The 27,143-nt window shown below is 36.6% G+C and overlaps 2 protein-coding genes across 3 annotated transcripts in view; both read left to right on the top strand.

Annotated features, from left to right (window-relative positions):
- The window catches only part of LOC110375594 (unconventional myosin-XVIIIa), a 245,879-nt gene that overhangs the window by 9,061 nt on the left and 209,675 nt on the right, over nucleotides 1-27,143 (top strand). Inside the window, exon 1 of one of the 2 annotated variants that reach the window (XM_064040283.1) lies at nucleotides 12,362-12,427. The exons of the other annotated variant lie outside the window; for it this stretch is intronic. Within the exon in view, the coding sequence (XP_063896353.1) occupies nucleotides 12,377-12,427 (51 nt within the window). The 5' untranslated portion in view covers nucleotides 12,362-12,376. Of the gene's footprint in view, nucleotides 1-12,361; nucleotides 12,428-27,143 lie in introns of those variants that run through there. 2 annotated transcript variants of the gene reach the window in all.
- LOC126056540 (uncharacterized) lies at nucleotides 19,039-22,775 on the top strand. The gene is made up of 3 exons (XM_049849955.2): nucleotides 19,039-19,267; nucleotides 19,683-20,709; nucleotides 22,535-22,775. The coding sequence occupies exons 1-2, from the start codon at nucleotides 19,132-19,134 to the stop codon at nucleotides 20,702-20,704; spliced, it is 1,158 nt and encodes a 385-aa protein (XP_049705912.2). The 5' UTR covers nucleotides 19,039-19,131; the 3' UTR covers nucleotides 20,705-20,709; nucleotides 22,535-22,775.

Below are 27,143 nucleotides of genomic sequence, written 5' to 3'. Positions count from 1 at the left end.
AGCTATTTGGACTTGTATTCCTAACGTTCATTGCTCCACTAACCTGTTGGGATCCTGCACTGTTTATACCGAGCCCATTAGACACAAGACTGGTTATTTTAATAACGTTATGACTCAGGATCAGTAAATGGTATTGTAGTATTACTTGACTGGTGTCTGGTATCTTTCGAGCTGAATGGCCATGACTAGTTTACTCCAGTTCAAGTTATATTACCACGATGATTATTCACACTTCAATGCATGGCGGGCTGTATCGTATGTGCTTGTGAACCTATAGTTTTAAATTGCATTCGTTGACCAGTATTATAGTCAAGAATTGAGTTTATGTTTGGACATGGAGAAGTTATTCTATCTTAATAAAGTTCAGTGTCAAACATCACATTTGCCGAATGCATTTTACCTCTACCTTTTTCCAAGCTCTTCGTGACTCTGTTAAACGATTTCTAATCGTATACAGCTATCAAAACATTAGCTATGCACATCTGTATGCAATTTGTAACAATCGATCATGTATGTGTGATCGTGTCAATGCAAATGTCCGTATGGACTAGTGGTACGTATGTAGGTGAAAGTTGACTAAAATTATCGATTAAATTAATATGATGATAATTTGGTAATATTCTTATGTAATAGCTAGAGTAGCATAGAACAGAATTTATCTTACACCACAACTAAAGCTAAGTTTTAGGACCAGATGATCATTAAGGTATGTCATATTTCCTTTGCAAGTAATGGAAATGATCATGCGATTAGATCTCTGTTTAAAATTCTTCCACAGTTTCAATTCAATTCAATTCCATCCAAAGGTTGTCTTGAAGAAATCCCTTTTTAGCGATAAGATCGCCTTCAGAGAAGAGAAGATTGTGCTCATACATATCTGTTTTATATTACCTTAATGGTGTACAATAAAGAAAATTATATTCTGTTCTATTGATCTGTGCCCTGTATTGAATGCCCTGTATTATACCCATCAAGTAGATCATTTTCTTGCGTTGTCGTAGTACTAAGTTATTCAGTACCAGTAGTATTGAACATTTTATTACTAAGATAACCTAGTTCATAGTTAATCTCGATAGATATCCTCCGTTATTAAAACCTTGAGAAATTCCGATATTGCATTTTTCTCATTTATTCAGACTTCGCTCTTTGAGTACTTATATCTAGAACTTATGGATTCTACTCTAGACTGCAAGCATATAAGAGAAGTAAAGTCTGAGTATTTGGTAAAGAATTTATATTTTCGTCTGTGTTCATAAGTTCTTGTGTTATTTTTCATTTAGTCATTTATTTGTAGGTTTATCAGACCTTCCTTGAAAAAGTAGCATTTTACAGCTAACAGATTAAGTGGCTATGGTTTTTGTTGAGTAGTTCATACTTACTACGTTTCAAGTACTCGAATAGGTACGCCAAAAACTAAAGCCGAGTCTGTCCAGACGAAATGAAATTGATTAACCTCTTTTCCTACATCGTCGCTAATATGAAGAGGAAATTACTAGAATTCCACACAGCAGTCCGGATATTAAACAAGAACACTTCCCTTTAATCGTAGTCTGCATGTCTGTCGTTTGTAAACAAGTTTTTTTTAAAACTTCCGTCATCGCTGTATTAACTTGACTATTAATAAATCTTTGTTTATGAAGTTTCTGTTTGGGAGATGAACAAGATTTTTATAGACGGAATAAGTAAGACAATGCCAATGGAATGGCGTCACGGCAAACATTGTTTGGACTTTATGATGATCTTGTAACAATATATTCTGTAATTTACCTGCCATTGTTTTGGTAGTTACAATTAATTTCGCAGTAAGAGAAGTAAACAAAGAAACTATGAATATACCTTTAAACGACGAAGGTCAAATAGAAGAAACCGAAACGGCACCAAACAGGGTATCATTGACTGAAACCAACTCCATAGTTAAGAATATACGAGGTAACAAGCTTACTGATATTTCTTCTTCTTTCTCCTGCCCTGTTCCCAATTTTACTTGGGGTCGGCGCAATATGTCATTTTCTTCCATTTTCCCCTGCCACTCGTCATACTGACACTCACTCCCTTCCTATGCATATCATCTTTCAGGCAATCCATCCATCTTTTCTTAGGTCTTCTTCTTCATCCATGATATTTAACCAGTGAAAATAAATCTTATTCAGAAGATCAAAAATAGAACTAATATCCGCTAATAAAGTACCAGCAGTTTCGTATAATGAAGCCACAAACTTTCTGAATTGCCCGTTCTAAATACAGTTTCCGCGATTAACGCAGTTATAATAATAAGTGCATGAATCATACTGCTAAATTGGAAGTAGGTACGGCGTTGCTCTCGGGCCATGGAAACAGCGGGAAATAGTAGGATAGTAGATTTTATTCTAAAGTTTGGTTTTATAAAGCCTACAGCATCAGATGTTGCCTTGAATTTGGGTTTGATGAACCTCCACCGTACACATATATATATATCAACTCTTGATATGTACAAGTCTCCCTTGCTACAAGGGTTCACCAAACTTGGTCTTTTCTTGAAGAGTACTTGAATAATTTACACCCCTCTATTTCGTCAAATCTCCCCTCTTGCACACTGTAATTCGGCAGTATTCAGAGTTTGCGTCTGAAGTTCTGACATAAAAGCGACGGCCTATGGCAATAGTTGTGGATGTGTTGTTACATTATTAATCCAACTGTGTCAAGGAGGGATTTTTGCGGAAATAAAGGAAGAAGGTTGAGAATTGTTAACGATAGGTCTCACAGAAGATTGCAAAAAGAATAGACTAAGCAAAGAAAGGTAATAAAAAAATCTCTTAATAAGAAGACAATAAGAAAGTCATCGATATATATACCAAAGGATTTACACTAGATAATTTAGAGTGAATAGTTACGCTAACCACATAACCGCTACCCGTATGTCCTCATTCACAATTATTCTTTGCATATGTGGTCGTAAACCGCAGACATTGACCTTCTATTCTGAAATAGCGTTCACTTACTATCCAATATACATTGGAATAACATCGTGGTACGGAAATATCCGACTTGGGTCAGACGGTCATTAAATTGTTGATATGACATTATGTCTCAGAAGTTGGTGATTGATTCACCCGTGCATCGGAGAGCACGTAAATGTCGGTCCTGCGCCTGATCTCTCTCCGGTCGTGTCGGATTGCCGTCCCATCGGATTATGAGAGTGAAGGAATAGGGAGTGCACCTGTGTCTGCGCAAATGCTCGTGCACTATAATATGTCCTGCGCAGTTGGCTGATCTCCTTACATGAGAACAGCCGCCGTAGCCGTAGCTAGGAGGACATCATCATCATCATCATCATATCTCAGAAGAAGTCGATTGGATATTATATGCTTTAAATTATATTCTACAGAGATACATTCTACATTTCAGACATTGACAGAGATATCTGAATTTTCCTCTCGTTTTGATGCCCAGCTTCCACTACTTCGTTTAATCAGATTATAAAATACTCTCAAACGTCAACAAGAAACCGTTCATTCTTAAGTACTGGATTTTGAGTTGGGCTAGATTAATGTTTACATTAGCTTAGAAAATGGATCCTCTGACAGAGGACGAACCTCTGACAGTCGGGAATACACACACAAGTAATACTGTCTTTAGAAGCCAGATTGTCGAAGGCTGCTATTCAGCTTCTCAATCTAAAAAGAAACAGTGTGTAAAGATTACAAATAATAACGCAGAAATATACGTGCGAGTAAGTTTTATTGCCAATTATAAACATGCGAACTGAGACAGCAGTCGTAAATTAAAGTTGCGTAGTAAAACGCCTTTTATGGATAGGTAACTGTATTCTATAGAGTAGCAACAGGTGAGTGAGTTATGGTTTATAACATTATCGACGTTACATAGTCTAGAAATCTTATTCATACTTACAGATAGTATTTGTTATATTTCTATTTTTTTTATTCTTCTCCAGTCCTTGTCTATCCGTCCATATTATCTCTGATCAAATCAAACTATGGTATTCACCTTAATCTTCTGTGGTCTAATTACTTGTCTGTATTCCGTCCGTCTATGTATATTCTCTGTCAACACATTCTTGGTCCCTATTGTTCTAAAGTAAGATAGGTATCCATCTGATTCAATAGAATTTATAATGCTAATAATTTATCAAGCAATAGATCATCTCAAATACCTAGTAAAGTTATTTGAGAATGTTAAGTAACTGTCCATATGATGGATTATTAGCCGGGGCAAAGTAGCATCGTAAATATTTGTAGCTAAATGCAAAGGATGGTTAACCTTTAAGGGGTGTCTGTAAGCATGTTGTTCCATCTTACACTTTTAAGGTTTCTAATATGGGATATCCTTAACCCCTCTGCTCGACAAGATTTTGACATATGACTATACCGTTGATTCGGCGGGCTATTTTGAATCGCGACATGGAAGTCAAAAATTTGTACTAACTTTCAACACATGAATTCTAAGTCCGTAATGCCTGATTAGAAGTATTTTACCTATAACTTTAGAGCTCACTTATTTGACAACAACGTGCAAAGGTCAAATGGGGTCAGTTAATTCAGAAAAATATAATAATTACGGTGTTTTTAAGTCTATCGAAAAGTTAGGCATTTCAAATTTGGTGAAAACTTACCAATAAATAATCGCATCACTTTCTCAAACACAACACAAACGTCATATTTATAACATTTTCAATCCATTGCAATACATTTCGTGCACTTATTTATGTTCAATAACTAGAAAATCAGCACATAAAATACACAATAAAAATGAACAATATTTACAAGATCAAAGTCACAGACAAGTAGAGTTTGGAATAGAGTTTTATTTTTTTTTTCAATCATCGGTGTGCATTCGATACCTAAATCGGATATTTATTATAAATAATCGAATACCAATTTTATATATTTTTTTTAATAGCAACTTATTTCAATTTTATTTATTAATTTTAAATTATAGGTTCAATTTGTTTTTGTTGTTAAGAGAAAAGATATTTAAGTTTTATGAAAGTTTTTAGCATTAAATTTTTATATGTATTATTTATTTTGGTGTTGCGTCATTCGTAATAATTTTTAACTTTAATTGAATTTTTATTACCTATTACAGAATTTTAATTTATTCTTATATTATTTCTGAACAATTCTAAGATTTTTGTTTCGGCGGAGGGTAAGCCTGCTCATAGAGGTATTTAGCCTACTTCAATCGATCTCAGTGGCGTGCACTTGGAGAGGCCTATGTCCAGCAGTGGACTGCGATAGGCTGATGATGATGATGATGATGATGAGGGTAAGCCTGGTGTTCTGAAATATAATGCAATTTGTAACTACCAAAGTAATGTACTTATTTGATGTTGAGAAACAATAATAATAATTGATTGATTTTAAAGTCACCAAATATTTTTTACCGAATCCCAAAAAGGAGGTGGTTCTCAATTTGGATGTTTGTTTTTGGTCGAAAGGGTATATTCCCCATATTTGTTATTAGGTCCAGGATCTGATGATGGAAACCTTGAGAAATCGAGGGCAACTCTCGAAAATTGTAAGCAAGGTTATAACTTGACACTCAGATGTATGTCTGATAACACTATGAAACAGTAAAGGTTTTTAGCTGACCTGATGATGGAGACCAGAGAAGGTCGAGGGATCTCGACAACCGAACTTCTCTCGTCTCCATCTCCTTCACTGTTGCAGAGGCCTCGTAAATACGAATAATATAAGCACAAACACGAGAAAGTTTAAATATTCAGTTGTCGAGTTCCCTCGAACTTCACTGGTCTCCATCATCAGTTCAGCTCAAAACCTTCACTGTTGAATAGTGCTACCAGGCAAACACCTGAGTGATAAGATTTCAACCTATGTATTTCTGCAACTTTCGAAAGTTGCCCTCGATTTCTCAAAGTTCCATCATCAGATCCTGACCTGATGATAACGGGACAACCTCGGAAGTATACGCTATCAAACAAAAAAAGAATCATTAAAATCGATAAATAAATGGCTGAGTAATCGCGTAACAAACATACAAAAAAAAACGGTTGAATTGAGAACCTCCGCTTTTTGGGAAGTCGGTTAAAAATAAGTCGGCGGCGGCCATCTTTCCATCTTGGACCAGCTTTCGATGAACAGCGAACTATTTGCCCTTTCAAACAATGAAATCGTCATAAAATTTTGCGATAACTACACCTAACTACGGCTCTCGTCAAATAGCTTTGCCGCTCAGTTAAAAAGTTGGAAGTAACGAATCGCCATTAAGTTTGGCAGGTCTACAGGAATCCTGCACATAAAACACCCGAAGAAATAAATAAGTCTTCATTTGCCGTCTTCAGAAACCCTAAAACCGAAGATTTTTTATTCCGGCTACAACGTATTTTCTACCACTGATTTTCTAGCATTTTTTCAAAATAAATTAAGTCATTTTACTTTTCCTAATTTATTTTCAGATTATGGTAAGTACCTATACAAAAGTGCAATTTAGTAATATTATAATATAAAATTATTAAATCGATTCTTTATTTTAACGAATCGGATCATTCGATGCAAAACTTCTATCACCGTCGCCATCTTGTCTATGCGTCTTCAAATTTAAAAAAACAACTAATGTAAACAAACATGGCCAGTTCGATCAGAATTCCCGGTAATTACGATTGGATTTTAAAAAGGTATATTTCTAACGGGATGCTAAATATGAAAGGTTTGAATGCGTAAAAATAATTTAAATTTATTTAGTTATTTTATTTAGTACTCACAAATGTGGTTTGATTGGAAAGAAAATAAATATGAGCGTAAATAATTAGGAAAGTGTATGACTGATTCGCAGACCCCAATTGGGGTCTAAACCGAGCTTACGGTGACATTGATGTTCAGACCCCGATTGGGGTCCGCTACGGATTTGACGGTTAAAATCAATATAGGGAAGGCGCGAAAAAGTAAAACTAAGCAAGTAACGCTTGAAAGATAATCATGTAACTCCAAAGCCGAGACGTCGGAAGCAAACGATAAATTAAAAACAAACCATTCAATTATACATGGGCATGGATGTCCAATTTGCATAAGAAAGCCATCGACTGAGCCATACAAGGACAGTTTTTTCAAGGCGATTGAACTGGCCATCGCTTGAAAGGAAAGAAGCAATGATAAGTTGCTATTTATGCCTATAATGTCATACTATCGAAATATCCGTTCCCCCTTCTCCCCTCATAAAGAGTACTTCCTGTGTTCCGTCATTCGAGTACGTTGACCGACGATGATGGACTATCGGATGTAAGTTGTACGAGAGACTTAACGGGGCCCCAAAATCGTGTCTTAAATGTTTCGGGCAAACGGCTTTCGGCGAATTTTGCGAAGAGTTTTTATGGTGTTATGTCCTTGATTTAGGAATGTAGTTAGTTCAGTTATTTGATTAAAGAATTGTTTACTGTTCTTGTTGTTTTATTTTTATTTGAAGACATTGAACTGAACTCGTACGATCCAAGAACTAAAGCAGAAAAATATTTCCAAGATGCAGACAGGTGCTATGAGTTTCAATTTCATTCAAGAGCTGAAGAATAGTTTACGTAATACAGTGAACAATTACAGAACAGATCTATTGTGTATAGGTGATAATAGACTGTATGGGAAAACTGTCGCCGTCACACCGTTTGTACTGGTGGAAGCTATAGTTCTTATGGTGATAGTGATCTAAAGAACTTAAGTGGCAAAAGAGGTCACTCAACTTTGATTTTAATAAATACGATTGTTTTTTTAACCTAATGGTCTCATGGGCTTAGGATTAGGCGACCAGGTGTAGTTCACTATCATTTAATCTACCTTCTTTACATGTTGAATGTATGTGTCACTATGTAAAGCTTTCATGTAAGTACTACGATGGAGCATATCCTCAATGCAAAATTCTCAAAATAAAATATTACTCCAACCATACTCTCATATTTTGTTAGGTTTCCAATCAAAACAAACAAAACATTTAAATACAAATATGCAAAGGATTTGTAATTAATTAAACACATGATAATAAGAGGAAGCAATGTACTAAGAATTCAAACAACAAGGATAAAATCATTGCTTTAGCCTAGTTTACACATGTTTATAAAACTATATTCATTGGACGAGATTCCACTGACCTTTGTTAGTTATTTTCCTCTAATGATATGGTATTCAAAACAGTAGAAGCTCATATGAGACTCTTAATTAGGTTTACCTTGTTTTATTTCTAAAGTAGGACGAGAAGACTGTCATGCAAAAAAGATGACAGGGCCATCCTGAATGTAGAAAGTAATAGGTGGTACCTACTCTATAAAACTCGAATATTCTTCGTCATCTATCTTCCTTATCTGCATTTAGTCCAACGAAATGTGACTTTTAGTTAAGTTCTAAGAAATAAGAGTACAAACCAATCCACATGAACAACATTCATTCACTATTTAATCTAGACCGTATTAGAGGAGCAGATTAAAACCTTCAAGATGTTTTAAGGCTATATGGACTTCTTGACGTCGACCAACGTTCAAAACGTACTTGAACATTTTTTTGCCGTATTTTAAGTAAGTCCATTCTTAAAGAGACTACGCTTTATTACTTAGCAATATTTTACTTATAACTTACTTCTTACCTAAAGGTATCATTCATCAAAACCGATCCGTTTTCGCTGTCTGGCTCTCAGGCATGCGGCAACGCGAACCGCTAGGAAACACTGATACTTCCTCGTTGTAAGACTTGTAAGTCTTATAGTAGATTAATTTCATTATAATTATTTAGACATGGTGGTAATGGAAATGGTGAATACAGGTCTTTAGTAGTTTAATCTTTACTTGGTGCCATTTTACTTAGCAATCATTTCCGGATGGGAATCTTTCATTTAGGACCCCAAGATTACACCAATATGGCTAGACTGAAACAAAATAAGAAACAGTGTCGTATGATTTGAGACTTTGAGAGTACGTAACTATAAAAGCCAAGACAATAATCGCCTGCAGATTCAATCTCACATTATTCATCAACCTTAATTAAATTACACCTTCAAACAATACGAAATTCACATTACTTGAAAGACCTTTCAAGAAATTCATTCTAATGTCTAGCAACGCATCTTAAAACGATTAATTATATTGCCCTTATCTGGCAGATTAATTCTTAGGCCTTAAGTTTTCGCTCAGTGGCGTTAAAGGCATGCGGTAGTGGCTACTTCCTAATGGGTCTGAGTGGATGGCTGACACAGACCACCCAGGAGATCTTCTGAGGAGGTATTTATTTTTGATTCTTTATAGAAATGCTGTGGAAATAGGGAGAGGCCAGTTACTTGCTGTTAAAGCCAGATCGGTTGGCAACTGAACAATTAGGCAGTTTCTTGTGGGGTATGGTGTGGGCAAAATCTTTGCGCAATTCTATGAGAAGCTGAATTTGAAATGACATAATATCGATCATGAGTAAAGTTTTCAGTATACTGAAACGTAATGAGATAAAGTACAATGATTATAAAAAAAACCTGCATTTTGGATGCATAATTCTTCTACATCACCTACGATTTCGTAGAATGCAGTTCCAAATGCAACATGTTAGTTCAACAGAACGTTACACAAAGTCCAATGAAGAGATAAAACTAAAGCTACTAAGATGTTTGTTTTTACATTCAACATTATTTGTGTGTGTTTCCGTTCGTTTACTTTGTTATTCTCATCAGCCGTAGCGTAAGATGCGTGAGGGTTGCCAGTTATGTAGAAGAAATAATTACTATAAAATATTACCTACTTGTTCTAGAATGTATTTTTAAATTAATTAAAATTCTATATTATGTTCAACGCTGATCCTAGGGTATGGTAAGGGCCAGATAGACATTACTTGATTTTGAGTGTTATGAAATAAAAAAGTCTACCAATAGACAGCAGTCATTCGTCGCAAGTTAAACACTCTTTATCTCTTTATAACTAGTCCTGTTCAAATAAATATTAATAGATACTAGCCAACGCGTTCGTGATGTTAATCGTAAAATTATGATAATGTGCCTAATTAAATTCGTTTTTAGGTGACGCATACTTTGTACCGTCTGACTCGGCTGTTTGGATCAACACACGGTATTCAACATGATTTTTAGGGCTACCACTATTATTTTTACAATATGTCGTGTCATCATACTCCAAAAAAGTGTGTTAGAGGTTCACAGTACCTAAACACACATGACAGGAGTAATAAAATAAAATTGTAGGTACATAGATGCTGCTTATTTAGTTATAGAAATGCTGTAGAAAGCTCTTACTGCAGACCCATAAACATTATAATATGTATTCTTGATTGAACGTCAATGTGTCTTTACCACCAAACACACTGCTTCCCGTGACGACTTCCCCGGGCACCTGATATTAAAAGAAGCCCAAGCCTTCCTCAATAAATGGGCTATTTATCAACGACATATTAACCAAAAAACTCTTCAGCTCGATCTGACGCCATTTCTCTTGGTTTAACATAATAAGATTACAACATTACTGGCAGCCCTAAACGCAAACGAATAGAGAAACAGATGAAAAAGCATTACCGCGGCTCTGATTGCGTAACGAGGTGGATGAACCTTGTGCGTGCGAATCAAATTGTCTATGATTGTACCCTTCTGTGATGGCTTGCCATGTGGTTGGTTGGCTGTCATGGCGTATGATTGGTGAGGTGTCAGCAGTTGACACCTGGTCTGTCTGGTTAGATTTAAATGGTATTTTCACTGAGAAGCTGTCCAGTTTTTGTTTTGTTGGTTTAAAGGGATTATGGTGGATTTGCTGACGTCATGCTTCTGTACTGATGTCTCACATATGTTGTCTTTTAGTATTGTCCATGCTACTGACATGTACACAACACTAAATAACTTATTTTTTCTCTCTCCCGCGATGACAATACTTACTGCCGTGATGTCCATTAGCAAAACAGACTACCACAAACTTGCAGCTAAACACTTAACTTACAAAACATATTGCACAAAACAATATGTTATTCGGCACACAATAAACTATTATTATACTGCCAAGTTGTAACACCGTCGTAATGTCTGGAATGATGCAAAACTATGCCATTCATACCCGTAGCGTCTGTTTACAAAACTCCTCAGCTTTTACGGTATTTAGACAAAGGACCCATGCACATGTTATGATCACTCTACCTAGTGATATTTTCTAGTGCTCGCATATTTCCGTGAGTCATTTTGCACCTGTAGGTACTACCTAAGGAGTAAGGAAAGATGAGCGGAGATGCCATAATATTATATGTAGGTAGGTGTGTCAGGCGCCATCTTCTATGTCAAATTCGTAAACTGGGTGTGGGGTGGGATAACTACGAAGCGTTGGGGTGCTTTGAGACTTCTGTCAACGGGATCCAAACGAATAAGCACGAAAACAGTAACGTCCTTCGCCCCCCTCTCACCCGCATTTTGGCGTTCTACTTTCTTAGGCGATTTTCCGTTACGGCACCTCCGCTAGTCATTTTGTTTTCGATGTACCTACCTGATAGTAGTGAGTGCATGATTGATCCTCCATTGTTTTTATCAATTTTCATACAATACTCGTGTGAAATTCGTGTTTTAAAGTGCCAGTATTGTTTTTACTTGTTTTGTGAAGGAATTTATAAACAGAACGTTTTTATTGCGAAGTCGATTAAGTAGCTCCTGCCGGTACTGATTTAGCTACTTTCTTGTACCGACTTCTTTTGTTGCTGCAATTAAATTAGAGTTTATTGGCTCAAATATTAGAAACTATCATAATATAAGAAGAGCTAAGGAGCCAAAAGGTCCCGGTTTCATTCAAGAGAAGTTCATAATTTGAAGTATCCCGCCAAGTTAAGTACATTTCAAATGACCTGGAAAAAATAGCAAATTAGCTACCTACTTTAGTAGATGGATTTGGATAAATTAGAGAGAATGTCCATTAGAATAGTAACCAATAAACCTCTTACTTGTTTATGTTTATACCCAGTTTCCTACTTACAAAGTGACCTATCTACCTCACATTCACTCACCGTAACTATGATATAACTGCAGTAATTAATACAGCGCGTTGCGTCGCCACATTCCAAGGTATTGTTGCAAGCCTGCGCACGCGCCGCCCCACAATACCGCAGTACGGTGATCAATGTCGCTTTGTATCTTGTGTTCAGAAAGCAAAAAAACTGGTTTAAACATACACGAAACTTGTTGGAAATATTTTTGAACAAAAAATATAAACAAAAGTATTGTTTTACAAGGAGTTGGTAAATGGTGTTTCTCTTTAATGGCAATGTATGAAGTTATTATTTTTTAATGTGCATTGAAAAGTTAAAGTGTTAATTGTGTCGATTCTCATTGACTTAATTAGTGAGGAACTGTTAAAATAGTTGTGTGGTGATTGTAGTTTTTAGTGCTGGAAAATTGGTGTTTGTGTGTAGTGGATAGTGCTGTTAAAATGGACTATAATAGAAAGAATGTTCAACGTTTGTATTGGCTTTCGAAGTGGGTTAGTATTTTAACTATTGTTCAACTATAGTCACTCAAGTGTGCCGCTCAATGTATACCAATTTATAATGTTGAGGAGTTTGCTTAAATATTATTATCCATGGAGGTTTTAAGTTATTTTCTATAGGGATAGATGTTCCTACGGGACACTGTTGAAACTGCTGGCAGAAGCTAATTCGGTAATAAGATTTAGAAGCTGTCGAAATCCTTGTCTCTACCATGGACTGTTTCCAAGTCTTTGGCTGTTCCTGGTCGTTGACTCCGCAAGGACCAGAAGGGCGGGCGTTTTGGGGGCTGTCTTTTGTAAATTTGTCGTTCGAAAAGTGCTGATTTTCAGCCTACTTTGAATAAATGACTTTTGATTTTGATTTTGCAATTCTTGACACCGATGACTACATAGTCTTTAATGGATATAAGCAACAGTGACTTAATCTAAAACAAATAGAAAAGTGACATAATCTTTAAGTACTAAGCAGACATCGTGACCTACTCATATAAGCTTTTCAGTATCTACCTAGTCATGGTCATACATGGTTAATTTTAATCTAAAATGTGAAACGAATTCTTTAACTTCTCACTAAGATGGAATCTTTCTTTCCCACTTTATTTTACCATTTGCTTACAAAACAATTCAAGACTCATCCGCCTTTACGGATATTATCAAATTCTTATTGAGATTCTTCATATTCTCCGCAGTATAACTGATGAGAACAACATCCTACTCACATAAAAAATGCAGTATATTCGTCTGTCTCGTTTTCACGACAGAAAACCGCAGTGACGTTGAAGTTATCAAACCTTTTTGATCATATTAGACATATTAAAAAAAAGAGCATCGAATCTCAATTTGAAATAAGAATACAATAAAAACCTAAATAATCTTGCCTGAGATGTTTGTTTGAATTTTACTATCCCGATTAACCGAGCAAGCGTAAACAATCAATTTTAAAAGCAAACAGTTTTTTCTAATCCATGCGTTACTCGTTCTTCTTTAAGTCATAATTTCCGCACAATGATTACTTACTCATTATTGCCAGTAAAAAATATTCAATAATTGAATGAACGGATTGAATGATTCATCTCGTATCTATTTATAGGTAATCGATTACTATAAAAAACTTCGTATCTTTCTATGCCTTTGTGATATCAGTTTTTGTCCGGCTCGTGCTGTCATTTATTTTTTTGCTGAATATGATGACGAAGTTGATTTTTCTTTCCTCGTATTCTTTTTAGAATCTAATGGACACTGTTTTTTCAATGTTATAAAAAAAAGCATGAATACTAATTGAAAATAACAAACTACAAAAAAGGTGTAACTAACTTGAAGATGAAGGTTTTGGTAATTTACTTTATCGCTATAACGTATGGCCATTTCACCACATATTTCCCATAGTACGTAAATTAGTAAAAGCATTTTTTTGTATGTCCAACGCGTATTCGCTGGGGTGACGTGAGTAACGGCTATTCCGAGGCTCTCAACGTGCATAGAATACACTAAAACGCTTGAAGTCACACTTGTTTGTGGTAATTCTCTATTGTTTTGGAGTGTGTAAATGACCCATTTTTTTGGAAAACTGCCTTCAGAGAATGTATGAAGACAATATTGCAATATTTTTTGCCATGCCATGTATGAACTCAACTCAAAATCATTTATACTCTTTGGCTGCTAAAATAGCACTTTTTGGACTTGAAAATTCACAAAAGACATCCCAAAACGTCCAGTCTTCGTCACTTCTTCTTTTATCATTTATAATTTAACTGCCAATGCGAGTGGAAGGACCTGTTTTGGCAAATATTGGTCCTTCGATACTTTTCCAATTTTCTAAACTTTTGTACGTGTATGTGTATGTGCTAGAGTCATCGTCCTTTTCTCTTCTGTCCTGCCCCTCATTAACTACATCCAGTGATGATTTACCGCTGAGCTCAACACCTTTTATGTCGGCTAATACCATTAGGGGTAGCCATTAAGTACAGAATTGCTTACGCATTTCCACTGTCCAACTAATTGAATTGTTGTATTATCGGCTGGGTCGTTTACGATAGAGTTTATTGTTTAGTTTCTAATGTTATTTTTATAGGTCTTTCTTGGTAATTTGATTTGAAAAAAAGGAAGCATACGCGCGAACATCGCGAACGCCAGAAAGATAGACAAAGCAACTTTCGCATTCGTAATATTAAAAAGGAAGTACCTAAGGATTATTTTCTCTTTGATTTTGATAGGCTTCGGCTCGTATACCATCTTTCTAATTTTAGAAATATTGTCCATTGAAATATCACAAAAGACCTAACGATGAATAATCTGAGTTCGGACCCCTTTCGTCCTTCGATACATCCGCACTGTCATTGAATAAATAACATAAACGACACGGGTCACTTCTCATGGCCATTAAACTTTGTATTTGATTCATAATACATAGTTTTTTTTGCTATGTACATGTATGCTAAAGCAGCCGTTCAGTCTTGACCAAACCGGGTCTTTACCTAAATGCTTACTGTCCGTTAATTCGTATTTCGCATAAGTAATACGAATTATTATACATTGATGATCGTGTTATTAGACCTTCAGTACGGTTCAGTAAGGGCTCTGAAATCAGTACGGAGATGATCGGTAGGGCACATTATAACGACGATTACCTTCGAATTGACAGTTTAATTTGATAAAATTTTGAATATTATGTCAAATGTATTGTATATTTTATGTACAAAATTAACCTCAAAATTAGCAATTTAATTTAAACAGTGTGGTTTTCCTGTTGTCAAATTAATCATAGCAGTTACTTAATCGTCGCTTTGCTGTTGCAAACCTGTAACCAATCAAACGGCAACAGAGACCACCAACTTTTACATATAGGTACCTACATCATCTAATTCTCTCTTCCTCTCAATCTATCATCAACATACCAAGCACGATCCTATCAATTGGGCCCAACATAAAAGTGTACGCATCCCAATCCCGGCGCCCGTGACGCGGCGTCAACGCGTCTGGACTTAACGGGTCAACGCCCACTGACCGTAATATTATGGAGCTTGATACACGCACGGAGAACTGCTGTCCTTTCTCTGTGTGTGATGGAATGTGTGGTAATATTTTATACCTAGGACTGTAGTTGAAGGACTGAAGAGATTGAAGGTTTAGGATATAAGGGGATCAGCTAAGACGATTTTGTGGTTTATTTTTTAGCAAATGTAAAAGCTATGACAGTATACCGGTCAACGTCCACTGACCGTAATATTATGGCGCTTGATACACGCACGGAGGATCTACTGTCTTCTTTCTGTGTGTCTGATGGAATGTTGAAATACTTTGTACCTAGGACTGTAGTTGAAGGACTGAAGAGATTGAAGGTTTAGGATATAAGGGGATCAGCTAAGACGATTTTGTGGTTTATTTTTTAGCAAATGTAAAAGCTATGACAGTTTACGGGCCAATGCCCACTGACCGTAATATTATGGCGCTTGATACACGCACGGAGGACCTGCTGTCTTTTCTCTGTGTATGATGGAATGTTGAAATATTTTATACCTAGGACTGTAGTTGAAGGATTGAAGAGATTTGAAGGTTAATTAGTGTATCAGTTAAGAGGATTTTCTAGTTTATTGTACAGCAAATTCAGAAGCTATGACAGTAAACGGGTCAACGCCCACTGACCGTAATATTATGGCGCTTGATATACGCACGGAGGAACTGCTGTCCCTTCTCTGTGTGTGATGGAATGTGTGGTGATACTTCGTACCCCGACAGAAGATTGCAATGAAGGGTTGGTTTTGAATTAGATTTAACGCTGGTAGGTGGAATCAGCTAAGAGCAAAAGCTATGACAGTGTATGGGTCAACACTCACTGACCGTAATATTATCGCGCTTGATACATGCACGGAGAATCTGCTGTATTTACTCTGTTGTATTTTGTACCCGGGACATTGTTGAAGGATTGAAGAGATTGAAGGTATAATAACGGGATCAGCTAAGAGGATTTTGTAGTTTATTGTATAGCAAATTCAGAAGCTATGACAGTATACGGGTCAACGCCCACTGACATATTATGGCGCTTGATACCCGCACGGAAGATCTATGTCTTTTCTCTGTGGTATTTTATACCCGGGCCGTTGTTGAAGAGTTGGTCTGAGAGACTTAAATGTGATTAGGGCATGGGCTAAGAGGAGTTAATTTATGATATGTGAATGGATCAATGCCCACTGACCGTAATATTATGGCGCTTGATACCCTACACACGGAGGATATACTTACTGTCTTTTCTCTGTAGTATTTTTTACCCGGGCCGTTGTTGAAGAGTTGGTCTGAAAGACTTAAATGTGATTAGGACATGGGCTAAGAGGAGTTTGTAATCTATACTAATATTATAAAGCTGAAGAGTTTGTTTGTTTGAACGCGCTAATCTCAGGAACTACTGGTCCGATTTGAAAAATTATTTCTGTGTTAGATAGCCCATTTATCGATAAAGGCTATAAGCTACTTTTTATCCCGGTTCGTGCCGAGGTTTCCACGGGATGCGGGTGAAACAGCTGGCAGAAGCTAGTTTATAATACGTGAATGGGTCAACGCCAGTCATCGCCCACTGACCGTAACATTATGGCGCTTGATACCCTACACACGAAGGATATGCTGTCCTTTCTCTGTGATGGAATGTGAGTTATTTTATACCCATGCTGCTGTTGAAGGTATGGGTTGAGAGATTTGAAGGTTCATTAGGCGATCAGAAGAGTGGAATTTGCTATTTATTTATACAGATATATGACAGGCTTTGATGAAAATAAATCTGATTGTGTTTTCATTTCTTAGCGAATAGGTAGTCGAAAACATTGGATATTTATGGATTAAAAGGTTAACTAATACATAATTTGATTTGATAATATTCACACATAATGTCAACTCTGTTGCTACGTTTCTTATTTGGCTAAAATCGAATTAAGATACTACTTCTATTTATTTTTAGTGTGGCCTTGTGAAGTTGCCCTATGACTCATATAACTCCGTTAATAAACCGGGTCTTGACATGTGTTGATATTTTTTTAGTTTTATACATATTTAGCTAAACTTATATTCATCACATATAACGTTACTTATCTAGGATACGGTAAAAACTTGTTTAGTTGATATTTATGTTTTATTTTAGTTTTATCGTATTGTATAATAGTCTAAATAAATGTCATATTTTAATGGGATGAATTTCGAGGGATTGGTATTTATATTATTAAAAATGACGTAAGCGCCATTTTGACCTTTTCTTAATGACCTTTAAGAGATTCGTGGATGCATTCTTAATTATTACCAAATAGGATGCGTCCGAGATTATATAATACTTAACTAAAAATAAATGTCGATTTTATTAATTTTGCCATAAGGTGAAACGCAAAAATAATATGATGTCTACTTTTTATATAGTGTCCTAGGTAGCTTATGTCATAGTACACATTACGTTAACTACCAAATAAATCATTCTAACTGTTATTTAGGACCTACAGTTATATTGAAAAGACGTGTAAAATCTATTTTCGACTATAGTAACTCGTTTGGTAAAATTCTGAATGAATGACGCATTCGTATTGAATGAAAACAGTTATAAGCAACAATGTTAAGACCGTTTGCAACGAGACGTGAGTATTCAGAAACATTTCGTGTTCATCCCACTTATTGTTGGAAAGCTAACAGTACACTAACAAAGTCGCTAAACACAATAAATAATGCTTTCCTCTGTGAATGAGCAATACCAAAAAGGGACGTCATATATGACAGCTGTCATTTTGATCAAACGTCATTTTACTGGATGTAGCATTTGTTTGACTGAATAAGCATAATTCCTGTCGTAAAAGTCTTATAAGACACGTTTTCACCGACGACGACATAAACGTCAGTTTTCTTAAGACATCTTTCCACTATGAATTTTGAAGTTTAATAATAAACAGTTGTTTTAAGAAAAACTGACGTATGTTGTCAGTGAACTTGCGCCTTAGTGGCGTGTCTTTACGGTCTCTTCTCTTCATATACTTCTCATCATCCAGCGACTCATTCAAATTCACCAAGAACTTTTTGGATACAGACGACAGTAAAAAAGGTGGTGCGTCATTGCATTTGAAAATGTATAACAAAAATGTACCTACATTTGAACGATTGCCAATTCCTGCGTGCCCTTATGGAATGCGGATCAAAGTAATAAAAGGTTTCCCGTTTCTCTTTCGTTCTGAGGAAATCGTTTCAGCCTGATATCAATCTCATATCCTTCCTTAGATTTATTGCAAATGTAAATAAGATAATAATAAATAGCTTCTAGTAGTTTGGAACCGTGCGTATACCGTAGCTTCTGACGTTTTATAAGAACCTGTGATAAATCCGACTTTTAGACCGAGAAGGATATAGGTAACGTTAACTAACATTGAGTGAGCCCAAAGTCCATGGCTTAAAATGTTGTATTACACTCTGCTCTGTCCGAAGAGATCAAGAACAACTACGTAGTAACGCGCAGGTACTACACTATCCATCCACTGAATTTGAAATAAAAAAATAAAGATTGAAAACCAACAACTGTCAGCGCCCTCTCTTGGTAGGTAGGTCATTCGCGTTTTAGTGCTCACACTATCCGCCACGTTTTTTTCGTTCCTCTCAAATAATTATTATTTTAATTAAAAAATCCATCTTATAGGTACTCGTAAGTGTTTATTACTGTGTTAATCAAGCTTAAAGTTACAATTATGCCGAAAAAGCGATATAGTGATGAAGATATTGAGTCCTACGTAGATCGGAAAATGAGGAAGATCGAAAGAAAGTTACGGAAGAGGCGAGCACACCGTCTTCGCTCATCTTCACAGGATTCGTTAAAAATCTTAGGTAAGTGCCTATTAATTAGCTGATTTCATCAATACTACGGTTTTTTCCATAAGAAAGATTTATTTGTTTCGGTATGTTGGATCTACCCTCTTAATTTTAGAAATTTTATTTTCGTGGTAGTATATTATAACGGAATGTTCCTACAAGCTAAGTCGAGTTCTAACGATTACTACCCACATTATTTCATAAACTATTAACATAAATATACTTTGTTGGTTGTGAACATTTTAATGGAATGTTTCCGCCATCTGATAACAACAAGCTGTGTTCAGTCCACAGGGATTGTTACCAATGCTGATGTAATAAGATGATTGTGAGCATTACAATGGAATGCTTCCGTCATAGTTCCCCGCATAAATGTTAAATAACAAATTATGCGAGCAATTACAATTAAAGGCAATAATGCCCATTTCAGACGAACCTCACAGAACCCACCCTGGTGAAGAACGCTCGTCATCTCTCGCGCTAACTCATCAACCTAACGAGGCCGCACAAAATATAGACCACCATGTCGTGGATGACGCCCCACTTAATGACGTGGTCAATATATCGGAGCAACCTCCAGATTTATCAGCTTCTATTCTCCCTGATACTGCAGCGGCGGCCGCGCAAGTAGCGGACAACGATACAGTTGAGGATTCTCTTCCTGATGACATTTTAGAAATATTAGGGGAAGCCCCCATAAACGATAAAAAATTTGGCCCACCCTTGAATTCAAATCTAGCTATCAGGTGGGAGCATACAGCGACGAATGGTCTCTCTAAGGAAGCTAGAAAACAGATTCTTGATAAACATTCTATCCCACAAAACTGCAAGAATATCGATGCTCCTGCTCTCAATCAGGAGGTAAAAGCAGCTTTATCTGAGGTTCTCAGCAAGAAAGATAAAGCTATCGAAAATAAACAGAAGCAAATCGCATTGATAATCGCTTGTGTAGGAGATGCCCTTTCACAGATTTTATCCACCGATAGTACAAACATATCGCTTATTAAATCATTAACTGACGCCGGTAAACTAGCCTGTGACTTGCAACATACAGAATCCATGATTCGTAGGAGTTTTGTCTGTTCTTCAATCAAAAAAGAAATAAAAGATCACTTGTACGAAGCAAAAATTGATAGCCATCTTTTTGGTAGCCAACTGGGTGACTTGTTAAAGGCGGCAAAAGCGATTAATAAAACAGGTGCAGAAATGAAGACTGTAGCACCTATACCTGGACCGTCAAGAAGATTAACCAATCAGACGCAGAATTTAAACTCGCGGCGCCCACTTCCACCCATGAGCAGGCAGACGGGAGTTGCGGCGAGACGTTCGACAGCGCCTGCTCCGACCCGACCGGAGTACCCGCGCCAACAGCGTCGCGCCCCACCGCCGCCGCGGCCGCAGCCGAGCGCACCCTACAGGCGCTCACAGACCCACGCACCGCACCGCCGATAGAGCCGGTGAGTCATACAGGACGTTTGTCACACTTCATCGATAGGTGGCGTCTTATCACCAGCGATGGGCTACTTTTATCTTGGATAAGGGGTTATAAAATACCTTTCCATACTTACGTACAGCAAAATAATACCCCATCGGCACCAATCTTAAATAAAAATGAATTAAAAGCATATAGGGAGATTGTCACTGATCTAATTAAGATGGGTGCCGTATCACCATGTGTACCATGTCCGGGACAATATGTCTCAAGCACTTTTCTTGTACCCAAACCAGATGGAAGACAGCGTTTTATATTAAATCTTAAAAAATTAAATACATTTATAAATACAAATCATTTCAAGTTAGAAGATTTACGAACAACAATAAAATTAATTTCTAGAAATTGTTATTTAGCCACGTTAGATTTAAAGGACGCATATTTCTTGATCTCAATTGATAAAGAATTTCGTAAATTTTGCGTTTTCAAATACCATATATTAAGGGTTTGGATAATAATCTTTACGAATTCAACGTCCTTCCATTTGGTTTGTGTACAGCTCCATATGTCTTCACCAAATTGCTAAAGCCCGTGATGGCATTACTGAGAAGCTTAGGATATTTTTCAACTATTTATTTAGATGACATATGTTGTATTGGAAAGACTTATGAAGAATGCTTAAAAAATGTTCAGACGACAAAATTAATTTTAGAATCTTTGGGATTTGTTGTTAACATCGAAAAAAGTTCATTGACGCCACAGACTTCATGTAAATATCTAGGTTTCATTATTAACACAGAGTTATTCCATATACAGTTAACTGATAAGAAAAAGTCGCACATCATAGAAGAGGTGAATAATTTTATGACCCTTAACCGCTGCAAAATTAGAATTCTTGCTCGCCTGGTGGGTCTTCTGGTTTCTGCTTGTCCAGCTATCCAATACGGTTGGCTTTATACAAAGGAATTGGAAAGATGTAAATACTTAGCTCTGCTTAGGTCTAACGATTATGAAAGTTTTATGGATATACCTTCACACATTCGGCAGGATTTACTGTGGTGGTTAAACGCTGTCAAAAATAGTGTCAACCCTATTCGTGACGAAAAATATTTGCTTGAAATATTTTCAGATGCAAGCAAAACAGGGTGGGGGGTGGCATGTAGAGATGAGACGTCTAACGGACAGTGGAGTGATGTAGAAAAGGATCTGCATATCAACTTGCTAGAACTCATGGCAGCCTTTTTTGGCCTCAAGATATTTGCAAAACACCTAAAAAATTGTCAGATCCTTTTGCGCATCGATAATACCACCGCAATATCGTATATTAATCGAATGGGTGGTATTAGGTTTCCTAATTTAAATAAAATTGCTAGGGAGCTCTGGCAATGGTGCGAGCAGAGAAATATTTATGTTTTTGCTTCTTATATAAGCTCAGAAAATAATGAAATCGCAGATGCTGAATCTAGGGCCACGCATCCTGACGTAGAATGGGAGCTAACTAATCGTGCCTTCAGTAAAATCATTCACAAGTTTGGTTCACCATCTATTGATCTTTTTGCATCTAGAATAAATAGAAAGTGTGACTTATATGTGTCATGGAAGAAAGACCCTGACGCTTACGCCGTTAATGCTTTCACACTAAATTGGCGCAATCTAAATTTTTATGCTTTTCCACCTTTTTCTGTGATTTTAAAATCTTTGAGAAAGATAATCACGGATGAGGCTGAAGGCATTGTCGTTGTTCCATACTGGCCTACTCAACCTTGGTTTCCGTTGTTCGAAAGTTTATTAGTATCAGATATTATTCTGTTTGAACCATGTGACCAAGTTCTGTTGTCATGTTCCCACAGACCTCCACCTCCACGGCTTACCCTGGCTGCAGGCAGATTGTCAGGACGGCACTTCTAAGAAGAGGCATCCCGACTGCTTCTATTGATATAATGTACGCTTCACTTTCCAATAATACCATGAAGCAGTATGATACAGGTTTGAAAAGATGGTTCCTTTTTTGCCAATCTCACAGTGTTGATTTATATGAAGCTTCTGTCCCTAATATCATATATTTTCTTACGAAGCAATTTAATAACGGGGCCCAATACGGAACTTTGAATAGTTATCGGTCAGCCCTATCTTTGATTATTGGTTCAAGAATCGGAACTGATGATAGAATCATACGTTTATTTAAAGGTTTCTATAAACTTAGACCACCACTGCCTAGATATAATGAAACCTGGAATCCGTCTATTGTACTAAATCATTTGTCTCAATGTTATCCCAACGATAAGTTAGATTTAGAATGTCTCACCAAAAAGACTGTTGCACTGATCGCATTAGTGACTGCTCACAGGGTTCAGACCATCTCAAAAATTAATATTAAGAATATCAGTGTTAATTCAGACCACATATCTATTAAGATCCCAGATTTGATTAAAACTTCGCGTATTGGCTCAACACAATCCTGTCTTCATTTACCATTTTTTAGCCAGCAGCCAGAAATATGCCCAGCAGAAGCTCTCAGAGCATATATTTCGAAGACTCAGACAATTAGAGGCGCACAAGAAAACCTTTTCATAAGTTTTAAAAGCCCCTATAATTCGGTAAATTCACAGACTTTGAGCCGCTGGATTAAAAATGTTTTATGTGACAGTGGTGTTGATACCAGTAAATTCAAAGCCCATTCAACTAGACATGCATCTACTTCAGCTGCTCTAAGATCAGGCGTATCCATAGATTTAATTAGAAAAACAGCAGGCTGGAGTGGATCCTCATCAGTATTTGCAAGGTTTTATCAAAGACCAGTCCTAACGGATAATGCCAATGATTTTGCTGTATCAGTTTTAGAATCTTAATTACCCCTTTTTATTTCGATAGAAGAAATTTATTTTTCCAGTAAATGTAAAGAATGCCTTTTTCTCAATAGTATCTAATTTAAATTAGTAAGTATGTAGCATACCTACTTATGTAATTGCCATAAGTAATCATTAAGTATTGTAAAACAAATAAATATATAATTAATGAATAATCTGTTACATGCTCTTTATTTTCTTTTATTCAGTCATAAAATAACAAAACCGTACATACATACAACGCAACTGAATGCTTTCAAGTTCTACGTAGTTGTTCTTGATCTCGAGGACAGAGCAGAGTGTAATTGATGATTAAACGAACTTACCTGAAGTGAAGTTCAATCCCAATTACACGAAGGCTCTGTCCGAAGAGATCAACACCCGCCCGATCCCGTACTTGAACAACCAGGTGTGTTCAATTGATACCCAAATGCGTTGTAAGTATGTAATCGTAAGTAATTCCGTTCTCTACTTTTAACTAAATGACCTACCTACCAAGAGAGGGCGCTGACAGTTGTTGGTTTTCAATCTTTATTTTTTTATTTCAAATTCAGTGGATGGATAGTGTAGTACCTGCGCGTTACTACGTAGTTGTTCTTGATCTCTTCGGACAGAGCCTTCGTGTAATTGGGATTGAACTTCACTTCAGGTAAGTTCGTTTAATCATCAATTCTATGTTTTTCATTCTTCTGCATGACAAAATGATGATAGTGGGTCATATCATAACCCACTTTGCACAGCTTATTAGCTGTCAAGTATGGAAATAAGTTAATGCATGTTTTGTTTTGGTATTAATGTTTAGGGACAACCGGTCATCACATTAGTTATTTTTGTTTTACATTCATTTTCCCTTAACGCGCACATTTTGTCATCAGTGCCAATCGAACTATACCTAGAGATGTGTTGTGAATAGTGTAGTTAATAATTAATAATTGTTAATAACCAAAATAAACAAAGATGGGGCAGAAATTCGTAAGTCATTTTTTTACCTACTCGAGTAATTAAGTTACGATTTAATCAGTTCAGTATATAGGTTAGCGTATATAGTATATAAGTACTGGAAAATATATAAAATACAGGTGTAATAGGTATAAATGTACGTTGATAATAGAGAAGTATCTGTGGATCTGGTCTGAATAGAACAAGACACAATTTCGTAGACACATACCTACAGCTTGATAACCTATACGATGTTCTTCTTTATTACCAAGACCACGTAAGCGACACTCCTTGATTCACGACTGGACAGGCGATCCTTCAATACCTTGTCTTCTTCAATGCCATTAAATCCTTCTGAAAGCTGACTCAATTTGTATGCTTCGCGCATCTCATACAACGCGCTAGTACGCACAGAATGCGTTGACAGTTATTTAGATGCCATCGGTATTGTAACGGTAGTCTACGTGTTACTATTGTTGTTGTTATATTTAGTTACATGTAACAAGGCTGAGTTTATGTTGAGCGTAAAGTTTGCAGCTCAGAATGTGCGGCATCACTGAGTAACTACTGTAGCTATAAAGAGTTAAGTTCTTTACATGGAGTCCATCTCACCTCCTCAACCTAGTTACCCGATAATACTTTAGTAAGGCTGTTTGGCAGACGTGCTAGTGTCTGACTATTCAAAACAATTGACAGCCGGTACTCCAAAATACGGAAGACCTGGTCCTGATAAGATGGTCACCTAACTTTGTTACGACTCCTTACGATGATTAACCCTTGAGCCTGTTACTTATTAAGGCCGCTGTTACACGCTAGAGCTAAACATATTGTGATATGGTTAACTGTGTCGGTGTGCACACAGTCTTACTACGTAATTTATTTACACGAGTCTCGCGTGTTATAATTTTCAAAACGCTGCTTACTAAAGTTTTTACGTTAGAATTACGTTAGTTGTGTCGTGACCTATTTCACTAAACAGTAAAAAATAATGGTTATTTAAGTGTTTTATGAACATTACAACAAATGTCGTGTCGCTTACCATGTTATTGATAACACCATAGATATAACTTGCTTGTAGATCACGCATAGAGTTGCACATTACTTACTTACCATCCTTGGGTAGGTACCTTTACATTCAAGATATAGGCCAAAGCCTGCCAGAGCTACGGGATTGTTCGAAAGAGTTACCGCAGCCCTAGGACCCAGAGGGCTCCAAAAGTAACATGAATGGGTTTTGGTCATGAGTGTGACAAGCCACAGCGGAAGGGATCGTAAGATGATGACAAATGGGAAGTAGTTCCCTCAGGACGCGAGTAAAACTACGGTAGGAACCTGGTACAAATGACAACGGTACTTTAGCTTTGATATTCTGAATAGTTTGAAACAGGCCGTTAACCTATTCGCCTACAAACAATAAATGGTTAATTTAAAGTAATAAATGTCGTTGTTACTTGATAAGGAACAGTTTATTGGATAGCTTTGATAATAATATTAGTGTACGGGGTGGAAGCACGAAAGTAGGTAGGTAAATATTTTTTTGTGATGTAAGCGACACAGTAACGTCAATTTGTTCCAAGAAGTTTAGACAGTTTTCAGGTAATCTGCAATTTACCTTTGAAACTCATTATTCGGGCGGAAAAACAAGAGAATTTGAAGTTTTCTAAATTACCTTCTCGAAATATTAAGTTCTATTTAAAACTATTCGGTCGCAGAACTTTTCGAAAGTGTGAGACATAGAATTATGTTTGAGCAATTCTTAAAATTAAGTGGCGTTTTCAGTAATCAACATTTTCACTCTTATTCGGCTGTTCAGAATTTTAGTTGTTTTATGGTGGAGGTTCCTATTGCCTGAGGCGTTTGTGCACTTAAGTGTGACATACAAACAAACAACCACCTGCCTTAATGAGGAAACAACTCATTACGATTTACAAAATATTTGTTAAAGACATAATTGTACAGGTGCACTGATTAGATAAAGTTATTTGTGTTCGGCTAATGACGATATGCTCAATATGCTTGCTTTTACCGTTGCACGAAATTCTATTGATTGGTCAAAAACTTTTTCGTCTTGGCCTAAAAGAATTTGTATGGGCACAGTTTACTAAATTGTATGGGCTTTACTTTTAGCTAGGAAGAGTCGATCTATTTCTACCCCATTTTTCGGTCATCGAATTATTTCTGTCATTAAAATCTTTTGAGTTCTCCATCTCTATAAAAACTCGACTAAAGACCATCGATCGATGGCTTACTAAGGCAGTCGAGGTTATCGTACTTAATCCACAGATTACTAATAAATTGCATTATGTATGCTGTAGGGATTTTCTCCACTTTCTCAGCTTTTAGGATTCCTAAACTGTAGTCGTTTTGTTCCTTGGCTACAAATGAAGGGCTACGTGCTGAATTTAAAGAAGCATTCATTATTTAGACATTATGTAGAACGAAAGGGAGTTTGCTTGTGACGCTCTCTGCCCGAAACGGCTCCATCCATTGTGATGACATTGGTCCTTTTATCCGGGTGCGGAACGCAGTTCTCTAGAGTCGCGGCTGCAGTTGTGGGTGAAATCTAGTTGTTACTTACATACATACCATACTCTTCCGTTTATTTAGAGCAGTATGACCATACAAGAACAAGGTTATCTTACCTTTCCCGCCTTCAAAAGCGCAACAAAGTATC

This window comes from Helicoverpa armigera, chromosome 22, assembly GCF_030705265.1.
Source record: "Helicoverpa armigera isolate CAAS_96S chromosome 22, ASM3070526v1, whole genome shotgun sequence".
NCBI lineage: Eukaryota > Metazoa > Arthropoda > Insecta > Lepidoptera > Noctuidae > Helicoverpa > Helicoverpa armigera.
This window is presented reverse-complemented; position numbering and strand designations above follow the sequence as displayed.

What these genes read in the sequence shown, in the direction of transcription:
- LOC126056540 (XM_049849955.2), top strand. Translation starts at nt 19,132, where the DNA reads ATGCCGAAAAAGCGATATAGTGATGAAGATATTGAGTCCTACGTAGAT. An exon ending in GGATTCGTTAAAAATCTTAG is followed by an intron (nt 19,268 to 19,682) that starts GTAAGTGCCTAT and finishes TGCCCATTTCAG; the next exon opens with ACGAACCTCACAGAACCCAC.